This window comes from Melozone crissalis, unplaced genomic scaffold (assembly GCF_028551555.1).
Source record: "Melozone crissalis strain CALT ecotype California unplaced genomic scaffold, PUWL_Pcris_2 ptg000042l_1, whole genome shotgun sequence".
Classification (NCBI taxonomy): Eukaryota; Metazoa; Chordata; class Aves; order Passeriformes; family Passerellidae; genus Melozone; species Melozone crissalis.
Genome location: NW_026535820.1, coordinates 4,662,420 through 4,686,319, shown reverse-complemented (window position 1 = coordinate 4,686,319; position 23,900 = coordinate 4,662,420). Strand labels below are relative to the sequence as shown.

The window sequence follows — 23,900 nt, the reverse complement described above, 5'->3', positions numbered from 1 at the left end:
AATTACAGTTTAAGGCTAAATCCTTGGCTGGTGGAAATAGGCAGTCACTATCTGCAGCAGAGATCCAAGTCATGGCAAGTTGCTTTGTCTCTCCATAAAGCAGAACATTGACTAGCTCAATAGTATTTCATTATAATTCTTACACATCACTAGGAAAGTTACATTTTCAAAGACAATATGTTCATTTTGAGTCCACACCAATTATATACATTTGAAAGTAGATTTCTCTGAACAGTTAAAAGAAGCCTTGGTTCAAATTATTGCCTAATATGAATTCAAAAAATGACAAAAGTGCATATATGTACACAGGTACGTATACACGCAGAAGAAAGCCACACTGCCACTTGCAGTGCAGCCAGCTACCACTATAAGGCATTTACTGCTGTAGATACAGGCCTGTGCTGGGTCACAGGGTATATTTACATGAATGTAAACTTTGTCCCTTGGTTCGAGAGACCCCCTGAGAGGTCTTCATATTAGGGAAAGGCATAAGGCCTGGAACTGCCGGGAAGTGGCACTTTATTTTAGAACTGGCCTCACTGAAATTGCAGAATAAAGGTTTTATTGCAAAAATATTCTGCACCAAACTGGTAACTAAGTTAGTATATCAGCTTTATGGACTTTAGAAGAGCAGATATTGAATGATTTTTTTTCCATTTTCCTCTAAGTGAATTTGGCAGAAACAATATCACATTTCCCATTAGCTTCTGGAATTCTGAAGTGGCCAGACTTAGAATGGCAACTGAACACACTGAAAGGCATCGGCACTAGGAGTAAAATGTTTACTTCCAGTTCCTAGAAATCCATCTCAATGACATTTCTTCAGCAAGTGAAGAGTTATATTTTTAACTGCAAGCATGGTCTCTGTGCAGGTTGGTTTGATCAGCATTTCAGGAAGCAAAAATCCGAAATGGCCAGTGTCACGGAGCTCGAATGCAAATGCATATGGGATGCCATTTTTGTAAGCCCAGTCCATAGAGCTGCCAGAACTCACATCTGAATGAGGAAATTCAGAGAAAGCATTAAAAATGTTAAATGCAGGTCATGCTGAAATCACCAGAGGGTTCTTGTGGCATTTTGTCTCTGAGACTCAGTGAGTATTCTTGCAACTCCAGCTGTTGCTTGCCCTGATTGTGAACACCCTTCAGAGAATAGCATGAGCACTCAGCACCTGGTGAAATGTGCTCAGCACATTATGGATTAGTCCCTTCATTTTCATAGGAAAAAATTATTATAACTATTTTTTTTGCTTGACACAAAACTATAAAGTTTTGTGTCAAGCAAAACTTTAATAAAAGTGAATATCTAGAATAAAGCCTCAAACTGTTCCCATCTCATATCACAGTCTGATGCTTTCTTTCCACAAAGATCTCCCAGCTGGACTGGAGAGTTCTGCTGCTCCTAGCTTTAAATTGGGTTTTTAGGCAATTCATTTGCAGTGAGAATGAGGAAAGTTGGTAATCTGCCATCTTCTCTTTAAAATGCTTTTAAAATTGTTTTCATTTGTCTTACTTTCTCAGCATTTCCCCACAGCATGAGAGCTGTTGCATAGGTGATGTCTAATATTAAAAAACCTTCCTGAGGAAGTGTGCTGCTTATGTTTTTGTTGTCTCCATATGTTGATTATCCAAGACACACTTTTTAATACAGATAAATCTCTCATGTGCTGTAATCTGTGCAATTCTGGCATCAATTCCCACAGCTTTTCCTTTGACACAGTGACTGACTGCAGTGTAATGAGCACAAGATGATGACTATGCTGTGAGATGGAAGCCCATGATAAGTGGAACTGTAGCTGAAACACAGCAATGGCAGAGGAGATGCAGGAGGTTACTTGTGAAAAGTCTTTAGCTTTTCACTTTTCTCAATGTCTGTTATCATTAGCCACAGCATTGAGACCTCAAGTTTTCAATAAAGAAAAAAAAGTGTCTTGTTAAAACCTGTTGAACTTCTTTTTGTTTTACCTTTGTACAGAGAGCTTGCCTGACCTATGCTGTTACAACTTAGTTGTGCATTTGCAGTATCTGATAAAGATATGGTTTTTAAGACCTTAGTTTTTCTTTTTTAAAAAACCCACAGTTTTATATGATATGAATATGTTATTTCCTGGCTTTTGACTCTCAAGTACATTTTCATGTCTTTTATTGCATGAATTGAGTTAATCTTACTGCAATCAACTGACTGAATCAGTTGCAAAACTTTCTTCTGCCTTCCTCACAACCCAAAACCGGAACAAAGTTCACTTTAAATAGTGTTTGCATTCTTTGCTATATTAAGGGTTTTCTCCTTCTTACTGTAGGAAGGTCAAAGTCACAAACCTGCAGAGGGAACTTACACAAAGTGCTGGATGCAGGGCCATATCTGTATCTTACACCATAGGCTGACTGGAGAGCATTAACAGCATTATAGGCTGCTGATTCCTGGGGAGAAGAAAAAAAAATCAAATACATAAATTAGATTTTGAATTAAATACTGTATTGTGATTGGAACCTGAGTCAATGGATCATTGACCTCTAGCACAATGCTGTGTTCCACAAGTCTGTGGTAGCTAAGTTAAAATGATTGTAAAGGAGAAATGCATTATTTATTTTTAATGACAGCAATTCCCTGAAAAACTTGTTTTTGTATTATATAAAAGAGCTCACTGCACCATGAATGATCAGACGTTAGGTGTTTGTAATTATAGGTATATATGTCAATTTAGCAACACAACAAATTTAGATGACATGTAAGACCATGAGATGAAATAATCTCTTTTTTATGCCATTTAATAGTTGTGCATGCATTTTCTGAACATGAATTTCCCAGTTCACTAAACCTTGTCTCTGCTGGGCTTGTGAAGGAGAAATGATGTCTTGTTGACACTCACAGTGGTTCAGTGAGCAGAGTGGGAACAAGGAAGGAGACAAGTTCCACTCCTGAATCTCTGACCAGCGGGTAAATGTTCACTGCTGGTCTGACTTTCTCTGGGGCCTGATGATGTAGTCTTAGAGAGCTCTTTGCACTATTTCAGAAATGTGATTTCAGTCCTGTAGAGGTAAAATCAGTGCCTACATTGCAGCAGCTTGCAGCTGAAAGGCTGTTTAGGAGGTTCATGGTTTGTCCTGTGAAACTGTGTGCAAAAGGCCTGGCCCATGGAAAATTCTGAGTCACATATGGATAGTGCATCGAAACACACAGAAAGGAAAAGGAGTATTACCCCAAAGAAAAGGATATTGGCAAATATACAGTGAAGGCTGGGAAAACACAGTCATCTCTCTGTAGAGAACAGGAAATTATTATCTTTGGAGCTAGAAGCTCTGGACTTTGAACCACTGCATGAAGCTGCAATAGTTGTTTTAGTTTTATTTCCTTGAGCAGGTTTGATTGGTTTATGTGAGTTTTCATGAACTCAGTCCTTACCTTGTTATTCACCAGGCACTAATTGAATACACTGGAGAAGGATTACCCTCTAATTGCCTTCCATTGATTATGTTTCTCCTAACCTTCCACTAGTTTGCCCTTGTCAGGAGTTGGGATTCTGACTTAATCCTTGGTCTGACCCATGCAGGCTTTCTCCGTCCAAGTAGAGAAGCCAGAGTAAACTGCTTTAAATGTCATTCCAGAAATAAAAATAAGTTCATTTTCACTTCCTGATGTGCAGGTAGGGCTTTGATGAGTTTATTTTACACAGTAACTCCTCTTAGCAAATGAAAGAGAACATTTTTACTCCATTACAAACATTTGTTAGACACAACCAGAATTTTTGGTTTTTTTATCAGAAGGCTGATAGTGCTGGAGATTCTGCCCTTTTCAGCTTGACCTCTTGCCACCTCCACTGGAGAGTGTGTGGAGGCAAGCACTGCTTAACTCAGTGTTGCTGAAACTTCTGCAGGGCTGGGATGTGGTTGCCAGCCAGTGTAAGGGGCAACCTCTGACTCACCCCAACAGCAACGATGAGAAGGACCTGTCCTGTGGGAGAGGATGGAAGTGCTGTCACTTGGCACTCTTCCTCCAGATGCCTTGACTTCTGAGTTGTGACACACAAGACCCATGATGGGGTTGGAGTTGCTGGACCCTGTGAGGGTGGTGGGGTGGCAGTGTGAGGTCACCATCGTGGCTGTGGCTGTACAGGGCCTGGAAGGGGAACTCCAGCTGTGGCCAGGAGCTGCTGTCTGGTGCCTGCACTGTCCCAAGTATGAGACTGTTGCTCAACCAAAATCTACAAGCAGCTGTGCCTACCATCCCAGGGTCTTGGTGAGGAGCTGGGATGGCCTGACAAGAGGCCTGATGCCAAGGGAGCAGGAGACAGGGCTCAGCTGGGAGAGCTGAGAAAGCTGGAGATCAAAGTCCTGATAAATGCACCATGGCAAGTAGAACATAGCCACAAATGAGAAGACTCCCTGTGCATGAGTAATGCACTGTACAACAATGAGACAACAGATAATACTGTTGAAATCTTTCAAAGAAATAGTTTGGCAATACCCATTTAAAATCAGCACAACAGTAATGGGTTCTGTGCACAGGCAGAAGCTATCTGGAGGTCAGACCAGGAGCACCCCAAGTCCAAGTTCACCCTGGGCATCCCTGGGCACTGTGAACTTTAAGCTCTTAGCCTTGAGGAATGCAGCTGGCTTCCACTGTTAGACCCATGTGCCCCAACAAGGGACAGTTCTCAACCGCATCATACTGTGCAGGTTGGATCCTGAATAAATCCAGGCAACCAGTCTTTGAACACCCTCAAGGAGAAAATGCCACATAAAATTACCAGATTTTTGCAGAGATGTACACAAACTCAGTCACGCCATATAAGTTCACTGCAAACACTAAGGCAAATGACAGTACAGGAAGAAAAAGGATGAAAATCAGGTGAAATTTAAAACTCTTGAGATGGATGTGTGTTTCTGCTGGTGTTTTTTTCAATCTAAGAGAGTACTTTCATTTTAAGCATCTTAAAAGAGCAGATTTCAGGAGAGTGCTAATAAGAGAGTTGTGCCTAAATTAGAACAGAATATGCATGTTGTGATCAGTACACAGCTCTCCAGTTTCAAAGCAGCTCTGAATAATTGAACACTTTAATTGAAATGGTAACTGACAGCTCACTAGAATGATCTGACCCAGACAGAAACAGCCTTTCTTCTGCTCAAAATTAATCACAGCCCACTGTTAGCACCAAAAGCTATTTATCTGCTATGCATGTGGGGTCTTACTGTTTTCCACTGCACACTGCCCATGTAGACCAGCAATGCTTGTTCCATCAGTGGCAGGAAACAGAGATCTATCACTTTCCAGCTCATTGCAATTTCCAAGAGAACTGGAGAATCCAAAAGCTCAGCCTAAGTCATCACTTTTGGGACTTAAAAACCATATATTTGTGAGCCACCACGTGATGGAGCCTTTGGCTGTAGGCAAATATTAAAACACACAAATAAATAAGCAACAAGTATTCCTTAATTTTCACTATGATCCCTATAATGAGCTTTATAAATAACAGGAAATTACTTCAGTTTCCTATTTCAGCCTCTGTCTTGTTTTTGACCGACCACAATGAAAAGAGGTACGAAGTTCAAATACTGACAAGATATTTAGAATTGGTATTTGGTTTTCATTTGTCCATGGGAATTGTTTAAAATAGTGTCTTTTTTTGTTCCTTTAGGTCTGTGCTCCAATCCCTCTGATGAGAAGCCTGATCTAATGTCTTGTAAACCTCAGGAGCGCCTTCTAAACATCAAAAATTGGGATCATTTGGTCTAAAAGCAGTGGGTGGAAAGGCAGAATGTGTATGAGCTGAGGGGCAGTTATGTCCCATCTCAGAACAGAATTATCCTTTTAGCAACAAGAACAACACAATATACTGGTGTGCATGAAAACTCTCAGATAAATCTTCCTTCTCATTACAATGAATTTCCCATCTATAGCATCTGCTATTGCCTTGTATTACTCTGGACCTTTTAGTCAGAAACCCAATAATCATATACTTGCAGAGAAGCTGCTGATTCTTCTTAACACTACATCTTCACCTTCTTCTCTGTTGTTTGTTCCTAAAAAAATATACTTGCACCTGCTTAGCTTCAAAGGAATGAGAGCCTCTGATTTTAAATTCCCAGTCTGTTTTTTTGCTAACTAAACAGTCATCAATTCACTTGGGCAATTCCTTTCTCCTTGTCATTACCCAAAAGAATGTGAAGGTAGAATAAAAAAAAAAATCATAAATTTACCCACTGTCATTACAGGGTTTGGTGATCAGTCCCCACAAGTCTCGTATTTTTAGCTCCTCTGGCTGCTTAGTTAACTTCTAATTTGCTCTGTTTCACAGGAATGGTATCAGACAGAAGAATGTTTAATAGCTACTAAAATTCAATGTCTCAACAGAAATAAACCTACAAAGAGAGTTTAGTTTGTGGAGTCCTGGCTGCTCAGCCTCCTGAGGGAACAGCTGAGTGAAACTTCAGTGAAGCCCCAGGGACTGACAACATCACTCATTCTGCACAGGATAAATCTAAGGTGCAGTTAAGCTCCTTTGGAGAAAACTAGCTTAAACCAGCAAGTTAAAAGTCATTGCAACTTTCAAGGTCAAAATGGGAGATAAATGGAATATGTAATTTTACTCAGGACTGAGGGTGAAAGAAAGAGGCTTGGGACTGGTGGGTGCAATGTGGGTCTGTGAGCAGGAGCAAACAGAGAGCAAAGTTTAGCCATGTGTCCCTCAGAGAATAAGCCAAAAGAGGGGTTTGATGAACAGGAGGTTGGCTAATACAGACCTCAGACTGCAAGCAGAGGGAATAGCTCTGCATTTGGATGAGCATGGAATACATGAAATGTACTCATCTGTGAATCAAGAGGCTTACATCAAAAAGTCTACTATTTTAAATTTATTTTTCTAATATAGAGAAGCTCCTGGTTTTAATTACCTGCTTGTCTGAAAGGGTTAAAAACACTATGTCTGACCTGAATGATACATAGTGCAATTGAAACTTTAATTTTGGTGAAATCTAAGAGATTCCTCCTTGAACTGATAAACATAAACAGTTTCAATTTTATTTTGTTCATAACATTGAAGATGATCTTTGTGCTCCTAGAGTTTAAGTTCTGAGCGTGAAGAGACAGAATTCAGCTAAATGCCCAAGGACCTAACTACGTAATTCCCATTACAGTTAATTAAATAAAATGATAATAACTATAATTAAAATTAGGGATTTATCCTAGAAAGTAATTTAAAGGGGCTGATGGATGAAAGGCGTGATACCATTTTAATCAAATCACCACTGATTCATGGTGAGTGAAGGTTATATAACCAGAAATGTGATTGCAAGTGGATCCAGAATAAATACTGCTCAATATTATATATGTGCAAAGTACTGAAGAATTGAGTCTTCTTTCAAGACAAAATGTGGCAAAAATATACAGAGGAGCCCATTCTCCAAGCTTTAATGTACTTACCACACAGTTGAAGTTTGGAATGGTTGCATATTTGTAGGAGTAAGGGTACAGCAGCATCTGTGCATAGGCATGGAAGGACAAATAGGCTTTTATTTGTTTCCGGTGCTTGCGGAGAAAGTGAGCAACAGCCTTGACTTCAGGCTCAGACTCGGGGAAAGGACCACAGTAAGTGTCATCACACGGGTGCAGTGAAGCTCCTTCATCTAGAGGTTGAAAGAGAAAGTTGGTGGTGAACAATTACAAAGAGTTCCAAGGGTCAGCTTCTGGCTGCTCAGCCTCTTTTGGCCCATGTGCAAAAGCATGAAAAGCAATAAACAAATTAAATTGCTTTCTTGTGCCTGATGGGCATGAGCCTGGGGGACCTCAGTGCAGCAATCTGCTTGTTCATCTCATAGGCACACCAAGCTCCCAATGAGCCAACTACAGGTGATTCTCCCCAGAGGATACATTCTTTCCAAATGGAAAGGAGAACCTGACTTCATTGCATTTTCTTCCTGGCTTTTCACATCAGCATTGCAGTATTAAAACTATTGATGGGTCTCAGTTGGTCTATTTGAAATCAGAGAGCTATACCTCTTTCATTAGCTACTCCCAGGACAGCTTTTAATGTATTACCTATGACAGTGGTGGTTACAATGGCAGGTAGACAACCTCAACAGGGATTATCTTAAAAACGTGATAATAGCTCCTGACTACTGCCTATTTTCACCCGTGCAAACCTAAAAAAAAGAGAGAAATCACATGGGAGGACTGCTCAGTCAGCTAAAATAGAAATCACCTCAGTTTAATCACCTCAGTTTGCACAGGCCAAACTTCAAGTTTGGGGCAAGGGTTCAGTTTTCAGTTTTGGGATACCTTTGTGTCAACCTGCTCAGGTGGCAGCAAACTGCACAAGAGTAGGCTGCATATAATATGCCATGAGGTACTGAAAGATGAAACTTAGAAAAGGAGATGTGGTGGTGGCTCCTTTATAATTTAGCAATTCTGGATCTAAGCCATTGTCTCATTTACAGCTTAGGGCCTGGGCCTAAAAGAACAATATTTATGCAAATCTACTCTGCTCTTTTATCTGCTGCAATTTCAAAATACCACACGTTTTACATTGACCTGCAGAATAATAATAGTTTGCTTGCAAACTTCCCTGGAGCCATCAGTGACTTACAACAACAGTGTTTTATTAACTTTCTTTTGTATAGTAAGTACTGCCACCTCCAATTAATATGAAAAGAGCTGTGTGTGAGAAGGCATAATGATATCAACTAAAACAGGGTTATGCAATCAACCTAATGACAAAAAAAAAAAGAAAGAAATGGAAGAATTTCATGCTGCAGTTTAATTTGTAAGATGAAAATTGAGGCTACCATTCAATGGCCACAGGTTGGGATTTCAAAGGTGTTAGTGCTTGGATTGCAGTGGATATGGAAGGGTTATAGAAAGGGCAGATGGTCTTCTCCATGCAGAACAGATGGCCACCAAGTCATCCAAATCCCAAGAGCACTCTGCCTCGATTTCTTATCAGGTAATATAGCTGCAGGAGAGCTACTTAACAGTCTCCAGAGCCTTTGCCTTTTCTTCTTTTTTTTTTTTAATGGACAATTCATCTCCTGTTTCAGTGTTGTATAGTAAATCATGGCAATGGATAGCACTGTTAATAAACAGTCGATCCCTACAAGCTAATGATAAAATGACCAATGGTAAAATATGGCTCAGTTTAGAGACTTCCAGGGAAGGAAAAAACCACTCTAAACTATTCAGCCTACTATGGTGAGCCATGTACCATCCCAGAGGTAGTTAATGCTTTACCTTAGGTGAAGCTAGCTGGTGATAAAAAGAGGAGGTTTCGATGGTGGCGTTGGATGATGTAAGGGTATGCTCAATTTTCATACTGGAAGTTCTTTAAGTAACTCAAGAATGAAAACAGAGTTGGACATTTCTAAGTTACAGTCATGAGATGCAAATGAAAATGTGTAAAATGTTACCATGCTGCCTTGTTTTTGTACCTGACAGCATACCAGGGGAGGACAAGGATCCTCTAACATCCATCATGAGACCCAATGAACAGAGGAAATGTGTGCCAAGACTGATAAAACCAGTGCTCTGGTATAGAAGAAAGACTGAGAGGATGAATGAGCTGGAGCATGGTTTTCAAACTTCCTTGCACCCACTTCTGCCAATATGGAATATTGTCCTCAGTGAGTAGTGGGGTGCACTGGAAATTGGGATGTGCTGGAAATTTTAACTCCTACTATTACTCTCTTGGGGATTTGGATGCAACCACTTTAACTAGATTTGCTCTATGACTTAAATGATTTTTAAGTACCTGATTATTTCCTTTAAAGTTGCTATTATTTCGTTATCATTAAACCATTGTGCTAGTTATTGCACATATATGTGCATTGCAAGGAGCACTTCTACCCAGAGTTCGTGCTGCCAGTATTCATGTGGGTCTGTGTGCAATTTGTGTGCACTCTTTGAGCACAGGTTGGTGCAACATGAAATCTAGCAGTGATATGGCCTTTGGCTTGGTCCCTAGAGAGTCATAAAGCTTACATCAAAGTCCTACACTAGAAAGGAAGAGGAAAGCAGATGGGATGCTGTGTTATCAGCACTGACTAGCTCACTGCTGATAACATTTGGTGGCTTTGCTGCGGCCAGAGTCTGCCACTGCACACCTGCCTGGAAGCCCCACTGTGAAGTTCAAGCCTGTCTGAAAGTGCAACTGAACTGAATGGAAAGGTTTTTACAAGCATGTGCAGTTTTAAACGTTGAACTCTCCACGATTACACAAGCCTCAAAGTGTGATATGATCCAGATTCTTCTCTGACTCATCTAATATCAGGTATTAATGAGAATGCCAGGTGACTGGTTAGGGTCATCTGAGTACCAGTCAGCTCAGTTCATGAAAGACCTTTTTATTCTCCATTAAAATAGACAATTAGACAGACTTTGGGGTCCAAAGCAGAAAGCTGTGCATGTGCTTTTTGGGATGAGAAGCAGACTTGAAAGAATTATTATTTTTTAAACTTGAGGTAGGGACCAGTCTTTCATGTCAGTTCAGGGGAGAAATGCAACAAGTAGGGGGTTACAGCACACAACACATGTGAGTATTGTTACAGTTTCCCTAAGCCTAGAAAAAATACTTTTTTGTATGAAAACTAAGCAAATATTTTTAGGACTGAATAAAAAATGTGTTTTGATACAGTGACTAGGGAGCAGGAAGAGGGAGGAGGAACCAAAGAAAAGTTAATTAGAATTAGAAAAAAATGCACTCTGTATTAATTTTGCACTGATAGGTACCTAACATCTCTCAACACACTGTAAGAGAACTGATCATTCCAGTTATACCAGTAGCTGTTTTCTGAACAGTAAATGGGTGTCTCCAAAAAATACCTGCAGTTGTGGCTAAGGTACTTAAGTAAACAATGGTGACAGTGATGCATTTTTTTAATGTAAAAAAAAAAATTTTTACATTATTTTTGCAGCATAAAATTGCCTTAAAGATTGTGATAGCAGCCCTGGGCCTGTCTTCTGTAAAGAGGGTTTCTCAACTAACACAAGCTTTCTGTAAATGCTTCTATCTTAGTCCTCTCCTTAGAGCAGGTAGAGTTGAAAACAATTTGAAGCAAATTTCACAGGTCCATACTGGATTGGATATATGCATCTGTCCACACTCACTTTTATCTTTACAATTTTCAAAGCCCTACTTCAAGAACCCAGCTGTTTCAAGCCAGAGTGTACAGTGCTCACCCCTACTGCAGGAGTATTGTGGAAACATCTAGAGGAAGAGGGATGGGCTGAAAGCAGGGCCCTTGCACTACACAAACAAGTTTCTTGTCTTTACAAGCTTGTAATATAAATAAGGAAGGTGGGCTAATGCTGGCTGAGGCAACAGCTGCACAGAGAGCTAAAGGAAGTGCCTTAAGATGGGACAGCAGGTCAGCAGGTTTATATTGCTGTATTTAAGTGTTCTTACTTCCTTACACTAGAACCTTTAGGGGCTGCTTACCTCTGTGTGACTTGCACAATCTTTAGGTAAGATTATTTAAGAAAACACCTTCTTTTTGGTGTATCCATTCCAAATCTTCATTATCACTGCATTCTCTATGCAAAATTCAGGCCAATTTTTATGAAGTACTTACAGAACTGCTGGGAGTTTAAAATTGTATCTCCATGCATTTAGAAGCACTTTCTTTATTTATTAACTCACTGATAATAATGGCCTTAAGGATACTGAGGCCAGCAAAGTCAGTCTTACATTTCCAAAGTTAAATAATTTCCGAGAAATGGCAAATTGAATAAAATGAAGGTGAAATCTTTCCTGAAGCTACAGTTAAAAATTAAGATTTACAGGTAAATCTTGAAAAGTCATGGTTCATTCTCAATGTTACGCTTCAAATTATTTATATGATTGCCAAAATACAGAATAGCTGTATGTGTGATTTAAAAAAAATTGCCACATTCTCCATGGAAAGTTTTTACTGATGATAAGGTCTGTTTTTCCAAGTTTGATAACTTTTATTTTTTCAGAAGTTAGTAGGAAGATTTGAGCCTTGGCTTACAGCTTTATGGGAAAAAATCAACTATGGAAAAGAGAACACTTCACAACAGATGTGATCTAACCTACCTGGATAATTACCTCTGCTGAATAAGTAAATACAGGGTAATCTGAACTGGGGGACCAAAGCATCTCCATACTTACCACACCATTTCACTTTCCAGTTGCGATTAGCATCAACACCATGGCAGTGAAACCTCATGTTCTTTGATCTTGTTTTTCTCCAAAATCGATCCTAGCACAAGTTACAAAATATTTAAATAGTAATATTACTCTATTTTGGCAAAAATCTATTTGTACACATAACAAATCAACCCTGGTAAACATATTTAGTATTCTGTTTTAAATGGAATAATTTATTTCCAAGGCACAAAGTGATGGACCAGATTTATGCAGAGTCACCTTTGAATAATGTAATAACTATTTGATCTTTCTTGTCTGAATAATTTTTCGAATAATACTACTGCCATTACTTACATTTGTCCAGCTGAAATGATATCCATCCACATTAAATACAGGCATGATATAGAAATACAGCTGAGTTAGCATCTTTCTCATGTCAGGATCAGTCTGGTATGTCTGAAGAGCCTAAAGCAGAAAAGCCAAAGAAAATAATTTCCATAATAAAAATAATTTCCCCATTAAGTATTGTGATGGTCTGTGACAGTCACGAGGCATTTGGCAGTACAGAGGTCTGTTCTCATGGCAGCGCAGACATCCTTCCAGCTGTGCCCAAAAGGCTGACATCTTCCTGTAAATGTGATTCAGACAGTGTGTGAACATGTGAAAAAGGTGTTCTAAAGACTCTATTCTCTCTGCTTCTCATTACTTTCAATACTCAAGAAAATGCAACTCATATTACAAAGAAGAAAATGCATGCAAAGTTTTTCTTGAGCTAAGAGCTGAAAGTCAGTGGAATAGATTCTTAGTTGAAGAAATGAGTTTAGCTCTTGTAAGACAGTGCAGCCCTGTTGTTTCCACTAGGTGATTTGATAAGGTCTTGAAGCATTTAAGGCTCAGATTAACAACACAGCTTTTGTTTGCCTTCAAAGTTGCTTACTATATGCACAGTTATCAATACAGACAGTTTATTATCCTTTACAATTTAGACACCTCTCTATTTTTGGAGAACCTTTAGTATATAGGTTAGTAAAAGAAGTCTAGGTGGGGAAAGTTTTTGGTTTTTTATCCATTCTGCATCTTAGAAAAATGCAGCAAAATCAGAGGCTCCTCACAGTTCTATTTGCTAGTGCCAGAGATGCTCCTTTACCAGTTCCAGGAAGCTTATACTCCACATTCTCTCACAAATACTGTCCCTTGACATAGCTGGACATCAAATCTGCATCCTTCAAAGCTTAATTCTTGATTTTATAAAGAATCCAGTGCTTCATGTGGCAGGTGGAAAGCATATCACACTGATGCTGGGTTCAGAGGAATGCCAGAGCCTGGCTCCTCTCCTCCTGCTACCGTGATTACAGCCTTCTGCTCTGCAGTATTTCTGGCCCTTCAGATCTGAAGAGTAGCATGTGTTTGGGGAGCAAAGGGAAACATTTGCTCTGAAATAAACTAAGCTAAATGCTTTTCAATTGACAAATGCTTGGGAGCAGTGTGAAGTACAGGAATTCAATACTTCTGGGCTCCTGACGATGCAGCTGTTTGAATTACTGAAGCTGCCATGGGAGCTGATGGATGCTTTGTGTGGAATATCTGTAAGAAATAACCATATATTTGGACAAGTCTGGGGCTGAAATTTACTCATGGAGGACTATGACTTTTTTTTTCTTTACTGAGGGGATTAGTGGGACTTCTAAATACTTATTCTATGTGGTTCATTAACCGCCCCTCTGTCGTGCAGCGCTTTCTCCTTGCCCAGCTTCATCTCACCCTCCCAAAGTGCTCTGCAGGTGCAAGTCCTTCAGCCTCACTGTCAGATCCAAAGCAGCACATGATCCTTGTGAAAAGCCAAGTCACTCAGTGCTACTCCACACCCAGCTCCTCTGCTCCAGCCAGGCAAGAGGGGGGGACAGTGAGAAACACAAGGCAAGGCAAAGCACAGAATGAAATGGGACAGGGTGGTGTGGAGCACTGCACCTTAGGGTGAGATCCTGAAAGAGATCTTGTTTGGAGGGGAGAAGAGAATGACAGTGTGCTTTTGAAGGGAATCTTGATGGGCTGCCCAGGAGAAAGCCCCAGACAATGAGGAGGTCATGGTCTCTGGTCCATTTGCCGGAAATTCCCAAAAAAATCATAGCTGGTCTTGCATTTAAATTAGATTTACTTGTATTAAAAAGCCATATCAAGTACTCAAATAGGTTTAGATAAAAAAATTGGTGTTAAGGGAACTGCAAAAAAATGAGTTTTGTCAAAACACTGATTTCTCAAATCAGTGGTTACTCAAAAACAATGACCATGAAAATAAGGACTCTGTGTTATTGCTATTTCACATGCAGATTACATATATTGAAGTAAACAGGGCTACTGTGTGCATTAGACTGGCCCTGCACTTAAATCTGGACAGGATTAAGAGCCTATGTGGTGAGTATGGATGTTAAACTGGTAAAATTGTTCTTACAGCTGGAAACAGAACCAATCCATGCTCCAAAATGTGGGTTAAAGAAAATGAACATTATTATCTTGGTTATTTCAGAAGTAGTAGTAGGGACAAGTAGTTTAGCTGAGGAGGAAATAAAGCATCACACACCACTTCCTCGATTTTTCATTGCTTTTCTATTTTTAGACAGCATTAGCAAATTAAGCTCAGGTTGTGTACCCGTGGTTGGTATTTACATACCAGTGATGATGAAATTGGTATATGTGTTTGTATCTGTATTTTGTGTGCTGTCAGTTACATTGGTAATTATGCATTTTGTTACACTGGGCTATATGCTATGTTTTAAACTGCAATGCTGTAAGACTAAACTCTTTAAAACACTTTTAAAATCATCTTCTTAAAATAACTACAGATAATTAATTAATGTAAGGTAATACACTGCTTAAAATTGCATGAATTAATTTTGCATATTTTTCAGAAGCTTTCCAAATTTGCAAAAAGTGGCATAATGAAAATATTTGAATTAAGACTTTTTAATATACAATATGTTTTAAATCCCGTGAAGAATATATTTTCCTAGGTGAAAGCACCACTATTTAGAAACCTAAACAAAATATATGCAGCAAAATGTCAAGTTTTACAGTGACTTTATGTTATTTTAATGCCTGTTGTCATTGACAAAATACTAGAAGAGACTTTGGAAAGCATTATAGTCCCCAGTAATAATCCTCAAAACTGAAAGTATTAGCGTTGGTTTAGAGCCAAATATGTAATTCAATTCAGTTCTTTAAAGAATATATGGGGTTTAAAAACAACTTTGTTACCCTTTTAGAGTAGAATTTCATTAAAATATAGTGGATCTAGACTGGATTTCTTTGAAAGCAAGCAGAGATCATACTCACTCTTTCTGCTGAAAAGACTTCATCTTTCATACTGCTTTTATCTGGTATTTTTATTTGATGTATGTAATCAGGCAGCACAGACAGTGTAATCTTTGGCAATGAGCCCTACAGTTCCCAAGGTGTGTCCTCACTGGAGCAAAGCCCACAGCTTGCTTTTTGTGACGTGACTCTCGAGTCCTCCCAACAGGGGTCATGGGAACCACTTCCCCACCCTCCCCGGCCGTGCTGAAAGGATTTCTCTCTGCTGTGACACGAGCAAGGTGAATAGGAACCATTAGTGAATTAACTACATTGCGGATGGCAGAGAACTCTCAGAATATGGGTTGGTTCTGCTTCCCCATCGTGCAATCAATAGCAGCTTTGCTGCTGCATGTGCAGGGAGCCAGAGCAGCCCAATAAACGCTGAATTGTGTTATTAGTGAGCAAACAGATGATAGAGGGATGCTGCCAACACCGTGCAAGCAATCTGCCTGGGGGGTGGGGAGAGCACCAGGGATTAACAGGATGGGGCTCCATCATCTGGATCAGCTGGGTGATGGTTGCTGATGGAGCTACAGCAGCTTAGGCTGGCGGAGGATATGGTCCAGAGGAAATTTAATTTAGGGGATGAGGTAAACAAAAGAGCTATATTGTAAACTGCCAAGGCAATAAAGGCAAGAGTGCAAAATGGATTTAGGATGCAGTTAGGCTTTTTATAAAATCAGGGGATTGAGTGAGAAGGACAAAGCAAGGAGACAGGGTTGGGAGAAACTCTGAAATCCCAATTGAGCTTAATAAGGATTTGCTATCCCACAATCAATTATTATTAAATTTAAGGTAACAATCAGCTTTGGCTCTTTCTGATTTTGAATTAAACAATCATACTGAATTAAACAGTTACTATTTTAGCCCAAAGAACTGACTCCATTTACTGCTCTGCCAGAAATTGCACAAAACTGCTTCTCGCAAAACAAGATTAACTCTTCTGTGCCATTATTAAGATATCAGTTAAAACACCTTTTCTGACAGTAGTACACAATATTTTACTTTTATCTGGACATGTTACACTTTAGCAGGCTGACACTATGATCTGCCATTCTGGCCTTCATTGCCACTTTATCAGTTTGGCAAGTTAGTAATTAGCTCTGTCTCGGCTCTTGGAAACAGTGCAGCTTTTTATCTCTGTTTTCCCTTTACTGCTAGTGTCCTGCTTTGGCATTCAGATCACAAGCAGAGTGGTAAGCCCATTATTAATACTAAGATACAGCTGAGTATTTAAAAACAAATGGCTTAAAACAAAGGGTCAAATTTTCAAGGCTGAAGCTTGAACTGTGTCTGATTTATCCTTTTTGTTCAATACAATGCAAAACCTTCCTTCCTCTTTGAAGCCATTTACCACAGGAGAAACCCAGAAACAACTGAGAAAGAGGAGTGTGCTGCAACTACTCCTCAACACCCATAAAAAGAATCTGACAAGAAGGATCTGCAGAATCCCAAAGACTTGATGGTGTAGCTCCTTAAGGATGCAAATGGAAAAGACACTGAAGCAGAGAAGAGGCAGAGGGATGATGGTGGGATGGACATGTTAAAGAAGCAAAGAGCCATTCCAGGAATCTTGTGCAAGGCTGGGACCACTCAAGCAAGGGCAGGACCTTGTGGGAAAGAAGATGCATAATGACAAAGATCTTAGTAGAAACTGGAGAGACAACTTCTTGGTTTCACTCAGAGAGGTTGTAGAAGAGGAAAAAAGAAAAACCTCTTAGATACCAAACAAGTCAAGGGCTGCCTATCTGGGAAATAAAAGGTCTGAGTTATTCTGAAGCACTGTGAATGCTTTGAAAGGAGCAACACAGATTTCTTTACTAGTAATTGTATGAAATTAGTGCCCACCAAGATATAGGCCTCTGAAAAATGTAATTATTGAATTTTGCATCCTAATTGTTTTGCTCCATGGTAGTACATATTGTTGAGGGAAACACACTCAATTGAGTTCAAGAGAACTCACTTGAATACACGCTTTAATTAAATTTTTGAGACACAATTAAATACTTAAGATACAAACAATTGCTTGTAATTCCATTTCTGGAACAAATGAATTGTCCAACATATGAAATTTTCTTTCACAGTCCTTTTTCATTCTCAGTAGTGTTTCTGCATATCCGCAGATTTACTGAAGCCCTAATTACTCAGTACCATCATACAGGAGTGGACTGCTAAAATATAGAGCAGAATTTCTTCCTCAGGGCAACTAATGTGTTGGAACAACAATGTGAATTCTTTTCATGTCTTGAAGAAGAACATACCCAACAGCCTAAAAGCCTTCAGGGGGTAGAATCTGAATGTCCTAGTGATGAATACTTAAATAAGAATTTACAGGAGCAAGCGTCATTGAGGAATTCCTATTACAGGCACAACACAGCTGCAGTGTTACTTTTCTTTTATCAAGATCTACTTACATTGTGAAAAATTAATAGCTGCAAGCAAAATTAAAGCACTTTTTACCTTCTTAAGGTCATGGGTAGGCAGAAAGATGCAGCTGAGTAGCTGAAAGTGCACACAAAAAATAATGCAGTATTTCCTTTTGGAAAACTGAAAACCAATTTTGACTGGTTTTTCTATTTGTTATCACAAAGGTGTAACAGCAAAGGAAAGATCCTTCCCTAAACTGTCTTATTGTTGAATAAAACCTGGGAAATTCCACCACGGATCAAAAGAGACAGAAATACTTCACAGCATAAAAATGGTTTGCCACAGTTGCCTTTAAAACAATGCATCACATGCCTCGTTGTGGTGATACCATGGTACTGCACTCCATCTTTTTGGCATTGGCTTAGATTTTATCCATTAAAAAAAAAGGTATCACAACCGAGGCCCCAGATCAGGAAACTCTTGTTGATAGTGTTCCCTGCTACTTTAGTTTCCTTACCCTCAGATTTGGTGCAGACTTTCAGTAGCAAGCATGTGCTAGAGAGATGCAGATAGAGAGAAGTGGTGTATAGGATGGCTGCCAAAAAAGGGAGCACATTCAGAACTGAAACAGCTGTGGAATGGCAGGGAGACGTTAAGTAGAAGCAGAAACTACTACACGTAGGTGTGAACACTGCACATGAACTTCAAAAGGCAGGAACAGCATTTGCAGGATGGAAAAAAAATCATGAGGATGAAACAAATTCTGCATTGGTACCAGTGCCTCTTGCTGCTGAAAGGCTGATGAATGAAGTGCTGAGTGAGGAGGCTGGAAGAGGTGATCTCTCTGATGGAGAAAAAACAAAACAGTGTTTCAGGCAGAAGCTCCTGACAGGGAAGGATGAATTAGGTAAAGACAAGTAAGGCTGAGTGTTTCAAATATAGATATGGCAGGATGAAACAGATGGAGTTTTTCCTCCAGGTAATGAATATACAGGGAACACTCAGAGAAGTCCATTTTTATTTTTTTTTTTTCTGAAATTAGGCAGCTAAAAAGACAGCTGGGGAGACTAGAATCTGTTAAACAATAAAACCTGAGCTCCAATGATTGTATTGTGTTTACTGAAAGAACTGCAGACATTCGTGGAGAGATTGTCACCAGATGACTGGTCCTGCAATGTGAAAAAAGCCCAGTTTTTGTGGTGCCATCACCACTGGCACCTGTGAAGAAGGCTGCAGGGGAGTAAAACAGCCCTGGGAAGCTTCTGCCTCTCCTAAACCAAGGGTAAACTAAAAACTGATCAACTAGAGGAAAACCCAGATAGGAAGATTTCACAGAGTAAGAAGATGCAATTATTTAAAGAGCAGCAAATATTCCACATCAAGCCAACATCAGCTAAAGAACTGTAGTTGAAGGGAACAGATTTTGGAAAAAAAGAACATCCAGCTAAAGGGTGAAAGGAAAAAGCTGCAGGTATAATGTTTTTTTTGGCCTTGCATGCCTCTCATTCACTTTGGAATATTTCAACCTTTTTCAAAAGCTCTTCAGATTTTTGAGGACCATCAGTCAAAGATACTTTAGGAACAGTGGCATTCCTGTACCCTGGAAAGGACTGGCACAAATGTCTGATTTATATGGAGAGGCAGTAAGGTCCTTGCTTTCTTTCCTCTATGGTTCAAAATTTCCACTTGGAGAACTCCAAAAAATGGAGATGGAAAGCCTATCACAGTGGGTGGAATATATTGTCTCAAAGAATAAATTTAGGTTTAATGAGCATCATTTGAATTAATCTCAGTCTGAACCCCTGGGATGTGGGAACACAGCATTTCAGTTGTACCTGTTCAAAAGACTTTAGTTGGTTGACAAGTGATAGATCAAGTGTATAATCTTTAGGAAACATTATTGTGTTGCTTCACATAACTATCTTGCACACCCCCAAGATCAGATGATTTCTGAAGTGGGTGAAAAAACTGATATCTGAATTTGATAATTAGGCAGTATTTCAAGGCTCTGGTAGTTACAGATAACACAGGGAAATAAATTTTCTAAGTCCTAGAGGACTGCTGGTTTTGATGGAGCTCTGCAAGACCCAGCAATGATCCAGAATGTGAAGCTGTTTTCCTGACAGTGTGGGCTTCATCACTGGAATGAATGACTGAGTGCTGCTCTGACTGTCGATGCAGGATACTGCAGATGTTTTGTCCATCAGGACATGGACTGTGGAATTTTGTAGAATGAATATAAGTGCTACACTGGCTTTCAGCAGATCTTAAAGTAAGAATACTTACAGCTTTACTGCCTTCTGAGCACATGGCCTGAGCAGTGCAGAAGCAGAGCCAACCCTTTTTAGCACTGTCTGTGTCTCCTGCTTGGCCCTGCATCTGAGTGCCCTGCTCTCCTGACTGAGCTCTGGCTCTGAGCTGCTCCTCTAGCTGGCTGCACTCAAACACTTCATAAACATTCTTGGGGAAGAATCTGAGGTCTTGAACGCTGCAAAATTCCTGGTAAAGACTGCTCTCTGGGGCCTGGTCCACAAGCCTAATGGCTGGCTAATTGGCAGTATGCATCCCATATGCATCCCACGAGGTGACTCATAAATCAGTCTCAGGCTGGGAATAGTGGGGGCAGATGTTGCCACTTTGCTTCTTACACAGTCTGTGTGTCTCTCTTGGCTCATTATTATGGAGTGAAAAGATGAGTTTCTAGCCTGGTTTTGGAATAAATCAATAGCAATGTCAGCATGAAAAAAAACCCACCAACAAACAACAAAATACCTCTGAGAACTGCTCTCAACCTTTAATTTCTTTTACTGGGGCTGCATGTTTGCTCCCTGGGAGCATGATGAAGTCCAAATGCATTATCTTGAATAATTTGGGAACTCAAATAATTGTGACCATTGTTGAGGATGGAGAAGAAGGTGGTGAAGGTCACTGCATTTCCAAAGTGTGAGACTATTTTCACCTTCATTTGAGGCCCTGATGAGGTCACTTCTTTAGGGAGATGCATTTGATCTTAACAGACATTACAGGTGACACTGGATTCCTAAAACATTTTGTCAAGAAGAACAATCAGTGCACGCTTCTTGAAGATTTTTAATTACATTTCTTGAATTTTCTAATCTTGAAATGCAAATTCCTGCATCAGAAATAAAGAATAACACAACTCACATCTCAGCTATGCTGTGTTCTGAAAATATTGTATGAAAGACATCTCAAGGTTATACATCATTGAAATGGATCAAATGGCAGCATTTATTAGAGGGAAGAAAGTCAAACCAGATGTAATGGGAATCCTCATCTGCTTTCACTAAAACTGAAACAGAATCTAGTTTTGATGTTAATTTGAATAGCAGCCTGCGAGCCATATTTCAGATTTTTAAAGAAATGGTAAAATCCTAAATTTGAGGTCAGGATGATTTGATAGCTGAATTCTACTTCTCCTCTCACAATGAATAGGAGTTAAATGTTCTTACCTAACATATGTACATATATAATTGTATTTTTTCAAAATGGCTATAGCTATTATGTCTTTGTTTCTGTGAGGGCTATTTAATTTTGGATGAATACATTATATATCTGAATTTTGTTTCTAAAGTCTACTGCTTTCTACAAAGTAGTTACACATATTAGAGTATCTTTCAGTTAATAATATTTACTAACACATACTCATGTATTAGATCCCATGTACTCTTTAAAAAATTCTAGGCTAATGAACCTTTCTTTTTTTTTTTTTTTCCCTCTGAATCTCTTGCTGTGGACACAAGTTCTGGGTTCATTTATCTTTGCAGGTTGACTTCAAAGTAGCCCACAGGTAATCAGTTCTGTTTCCTTTTACAGTTTGTCTTGCTTCCCTACTCCACCACAGATCTTGTCATGTTTCCACTTTCAGAGCCCCTTTTGCATCACTTTCCAGCTGAGGAAGGCTTGAATTGGGTGGGATTCTACTGTGCCCTGACTGCTATTTCTCTACAGTACAGGTGCAGACACTTCTCTGTAGCTCATTAGCAAATACCTAAAACTCTGGTCCTGTGTGTGCAGGGTGTCCTCTTTCTTGACTTGAAGTTCAATGACAATGAGGTGGGGTTTGCCAGAGGCCAGCAGTACAGCTAATCCTGACAGAACATCTGATTGTCTTTAGCTGAGACACGACAGACTTTTAGGGGTGCCTTCCACAGAAACAAACAGTGATGTTGTTATTAACATCAGGCCTATGGAACACAGAGCCAAGCCTAGAGCTCATTCTGGAGTAGATTATAGAAGAAAAAAAACCCAAAACAACACACAGAAAACTAAACAAAACCCACAACTCCCCAAACCATTGTCTTTGCTATCCTTTTGTTTGTCTCAAAATGTGAGTAGGCTGCTTTTGTACTTTGAAATATATTATCACATAATATTCTGTGCATTCTTTTTCTCTTTTAAATAGGTAACTTCTCTATAAATTTTTCTCTAGCTATTATTTTCTTTTTTTCTAATTATTGTAATTGCCCAAATACAGAACAAGCCTGCACAGCAGGCAGCCACTTGCCTTCCCATGCTCCAGCCTTACCTCCTCACTTCCCAAGTCTGATCTGCTTTAGTCTGTTTTGCATTTCTGAGTGGGTGGAAGCCAGGTCCAGTTTAGCTGAACAATTCCAGATTCTCTGCAGACAGCAGGGAGCTGCTGCCATGCCCAGGAAAAACACATGAGCAGCTGCTCAGAGGCACCTCCACCTTTGGAGGTGCTCTCCTGTTGTTTTCAACAAATCCACTGTCACCCAAAAACTGCCACTCCTAGAGGTGCAGACCAGATACTGAGAATTCCTAAATTGAATTGGAGTATTTGGTTAAATTTGAGGCACCCAGTCTGAGGCCTGAATGTTAAGTCACATTCATGCATAGAGGGTTTTCTTCCTAAGCTAAATTGCCTGAAAAGCCTTCTTGTACACAGGAACATGGATATACTTCAATAAAAATAAGTGTCAGAGATCACAGGGTGAAGTGAAAGCTTGCTAAGGCATTTCAGGCTGCCTGCATAGTAAAGGAATGCATGTATGCTTTTCCTGTTAGAAAAGAAGCCAACAGCATGTAAATCCAGCACTACTTCTTGCTTGCCTTAAATCAATGGACTTCTGGTGCTTTTCCTTAGAATGGACAAACATGCCAGGAAAAATCTGTTTCCAAGCTGAGAGCCCTTTCTCAGAACTGCCCGTAAGTACCAGGCAGGATGGAAAACTGGGCTGCCAGGCTGCAGAGGTGCTCAAGGGAGGAGTTTGCCAGCAAGAGAATTGCAGAGTTTGAAGCACAGAAAGACCTTCAGTTTTCCCAGAGTTCTTACTAAAAATTTCTAATTCATACAATGAGAAAAGTAATATCCTAAACCAAGCAATCTAATCATCTTCTCTCTCCTCCTTAGCCAGTTGTTTTTAATATGATGATGGACACTATGAGCATAATGTATTCTCTTCCTGATGCTTTTTGCTCTAATGCTGGATTGAAATACTGCTCTGAGAAGGGATGGGCAGACAAAGGTGGTACATTTTTGTAGTCTGAAGGAGCTCTGTGGAGACTACTTTTAATCCAGGAAAATGTTTTTACATAATTAGAGAGGCAGCCTTACAAGTACTCTGAAGATCTTAAATAACTACAGAAGGTTTTTATATACACAGCCATAGCCTACCTTGAGCTATAAGGTCTGCAGAGAAGTCTTGTGACTTTTTACCCTACTGCCACATTGTGCTGCTTTATGGGGAAGCTTTGGTAAGAAAGAGGAATTTAAACAATAGGCTTCCCATCAGTGCCTTTCTGCCCCAGCTTCCCTCCTTACAGCAGCATGTTCTCCTGGCTAGGAAAGCTGCTCAGAAATTGCAAGTTAGTTCATCTTCACATTAACAGAAGTCTTAACAAGATGACACACAATTGCTGCACACCAAAATTTAGAGAACAGCTCCTGAATCTCATTTAGCCTATTTTTGGTGACAGGCTCTTCCAAACTGTAGTGGCCTCATTATTTCTGTACCTTTCCCATGCACTGTTGGGATTCCCAAGGGAAGGCCACATATGCTTATATGATCATCTCAGTATTAGGGTGTTGATGATGCAGAAGTTT

General features: G+C 39.7%; 1 protein-coding gene across 1 annotated transcript in view; it reads right to left on the bottom strand.

Annotated features, from left to right (window-relative positions):
- Positions 1 to 277: 277 nt before the first annotated feature.
- The window catches only part of CPA6 (carboxypeptidase A6), a 45,720-nt gene continuing 22,097 nt past the window's right edge, over positions 278 to 23,900 (bottom strand). The window contains exons 7-11 of the mRNA XM_054285101.1: positions 12,452 to 12,562; positions 12,119 to 12,209; positions 7,420 to 7,622; positions 2,336 to 2,420; positions 278 to 996 (exon numbers count right to left, since the gene is read on the bottom strand). Coding sequence (XP_054141076.1) covers positions 809 to 996; positions 2,336 to 2,420; positions 7,420 to 7,622; positions 12,119 to 12,209; positions 12,452 to 12,562 — 678 coding nt within the window. The 3' untranslated portion in view covers positions 278 to 808. The remainder of the gene's footprint in view (positions 997 to 2,335; positions 2,421 to 7,419; positions 7,623 to 12,118; positions 12,210 to 12,451; positions 12,563 to 23,900) is intronic.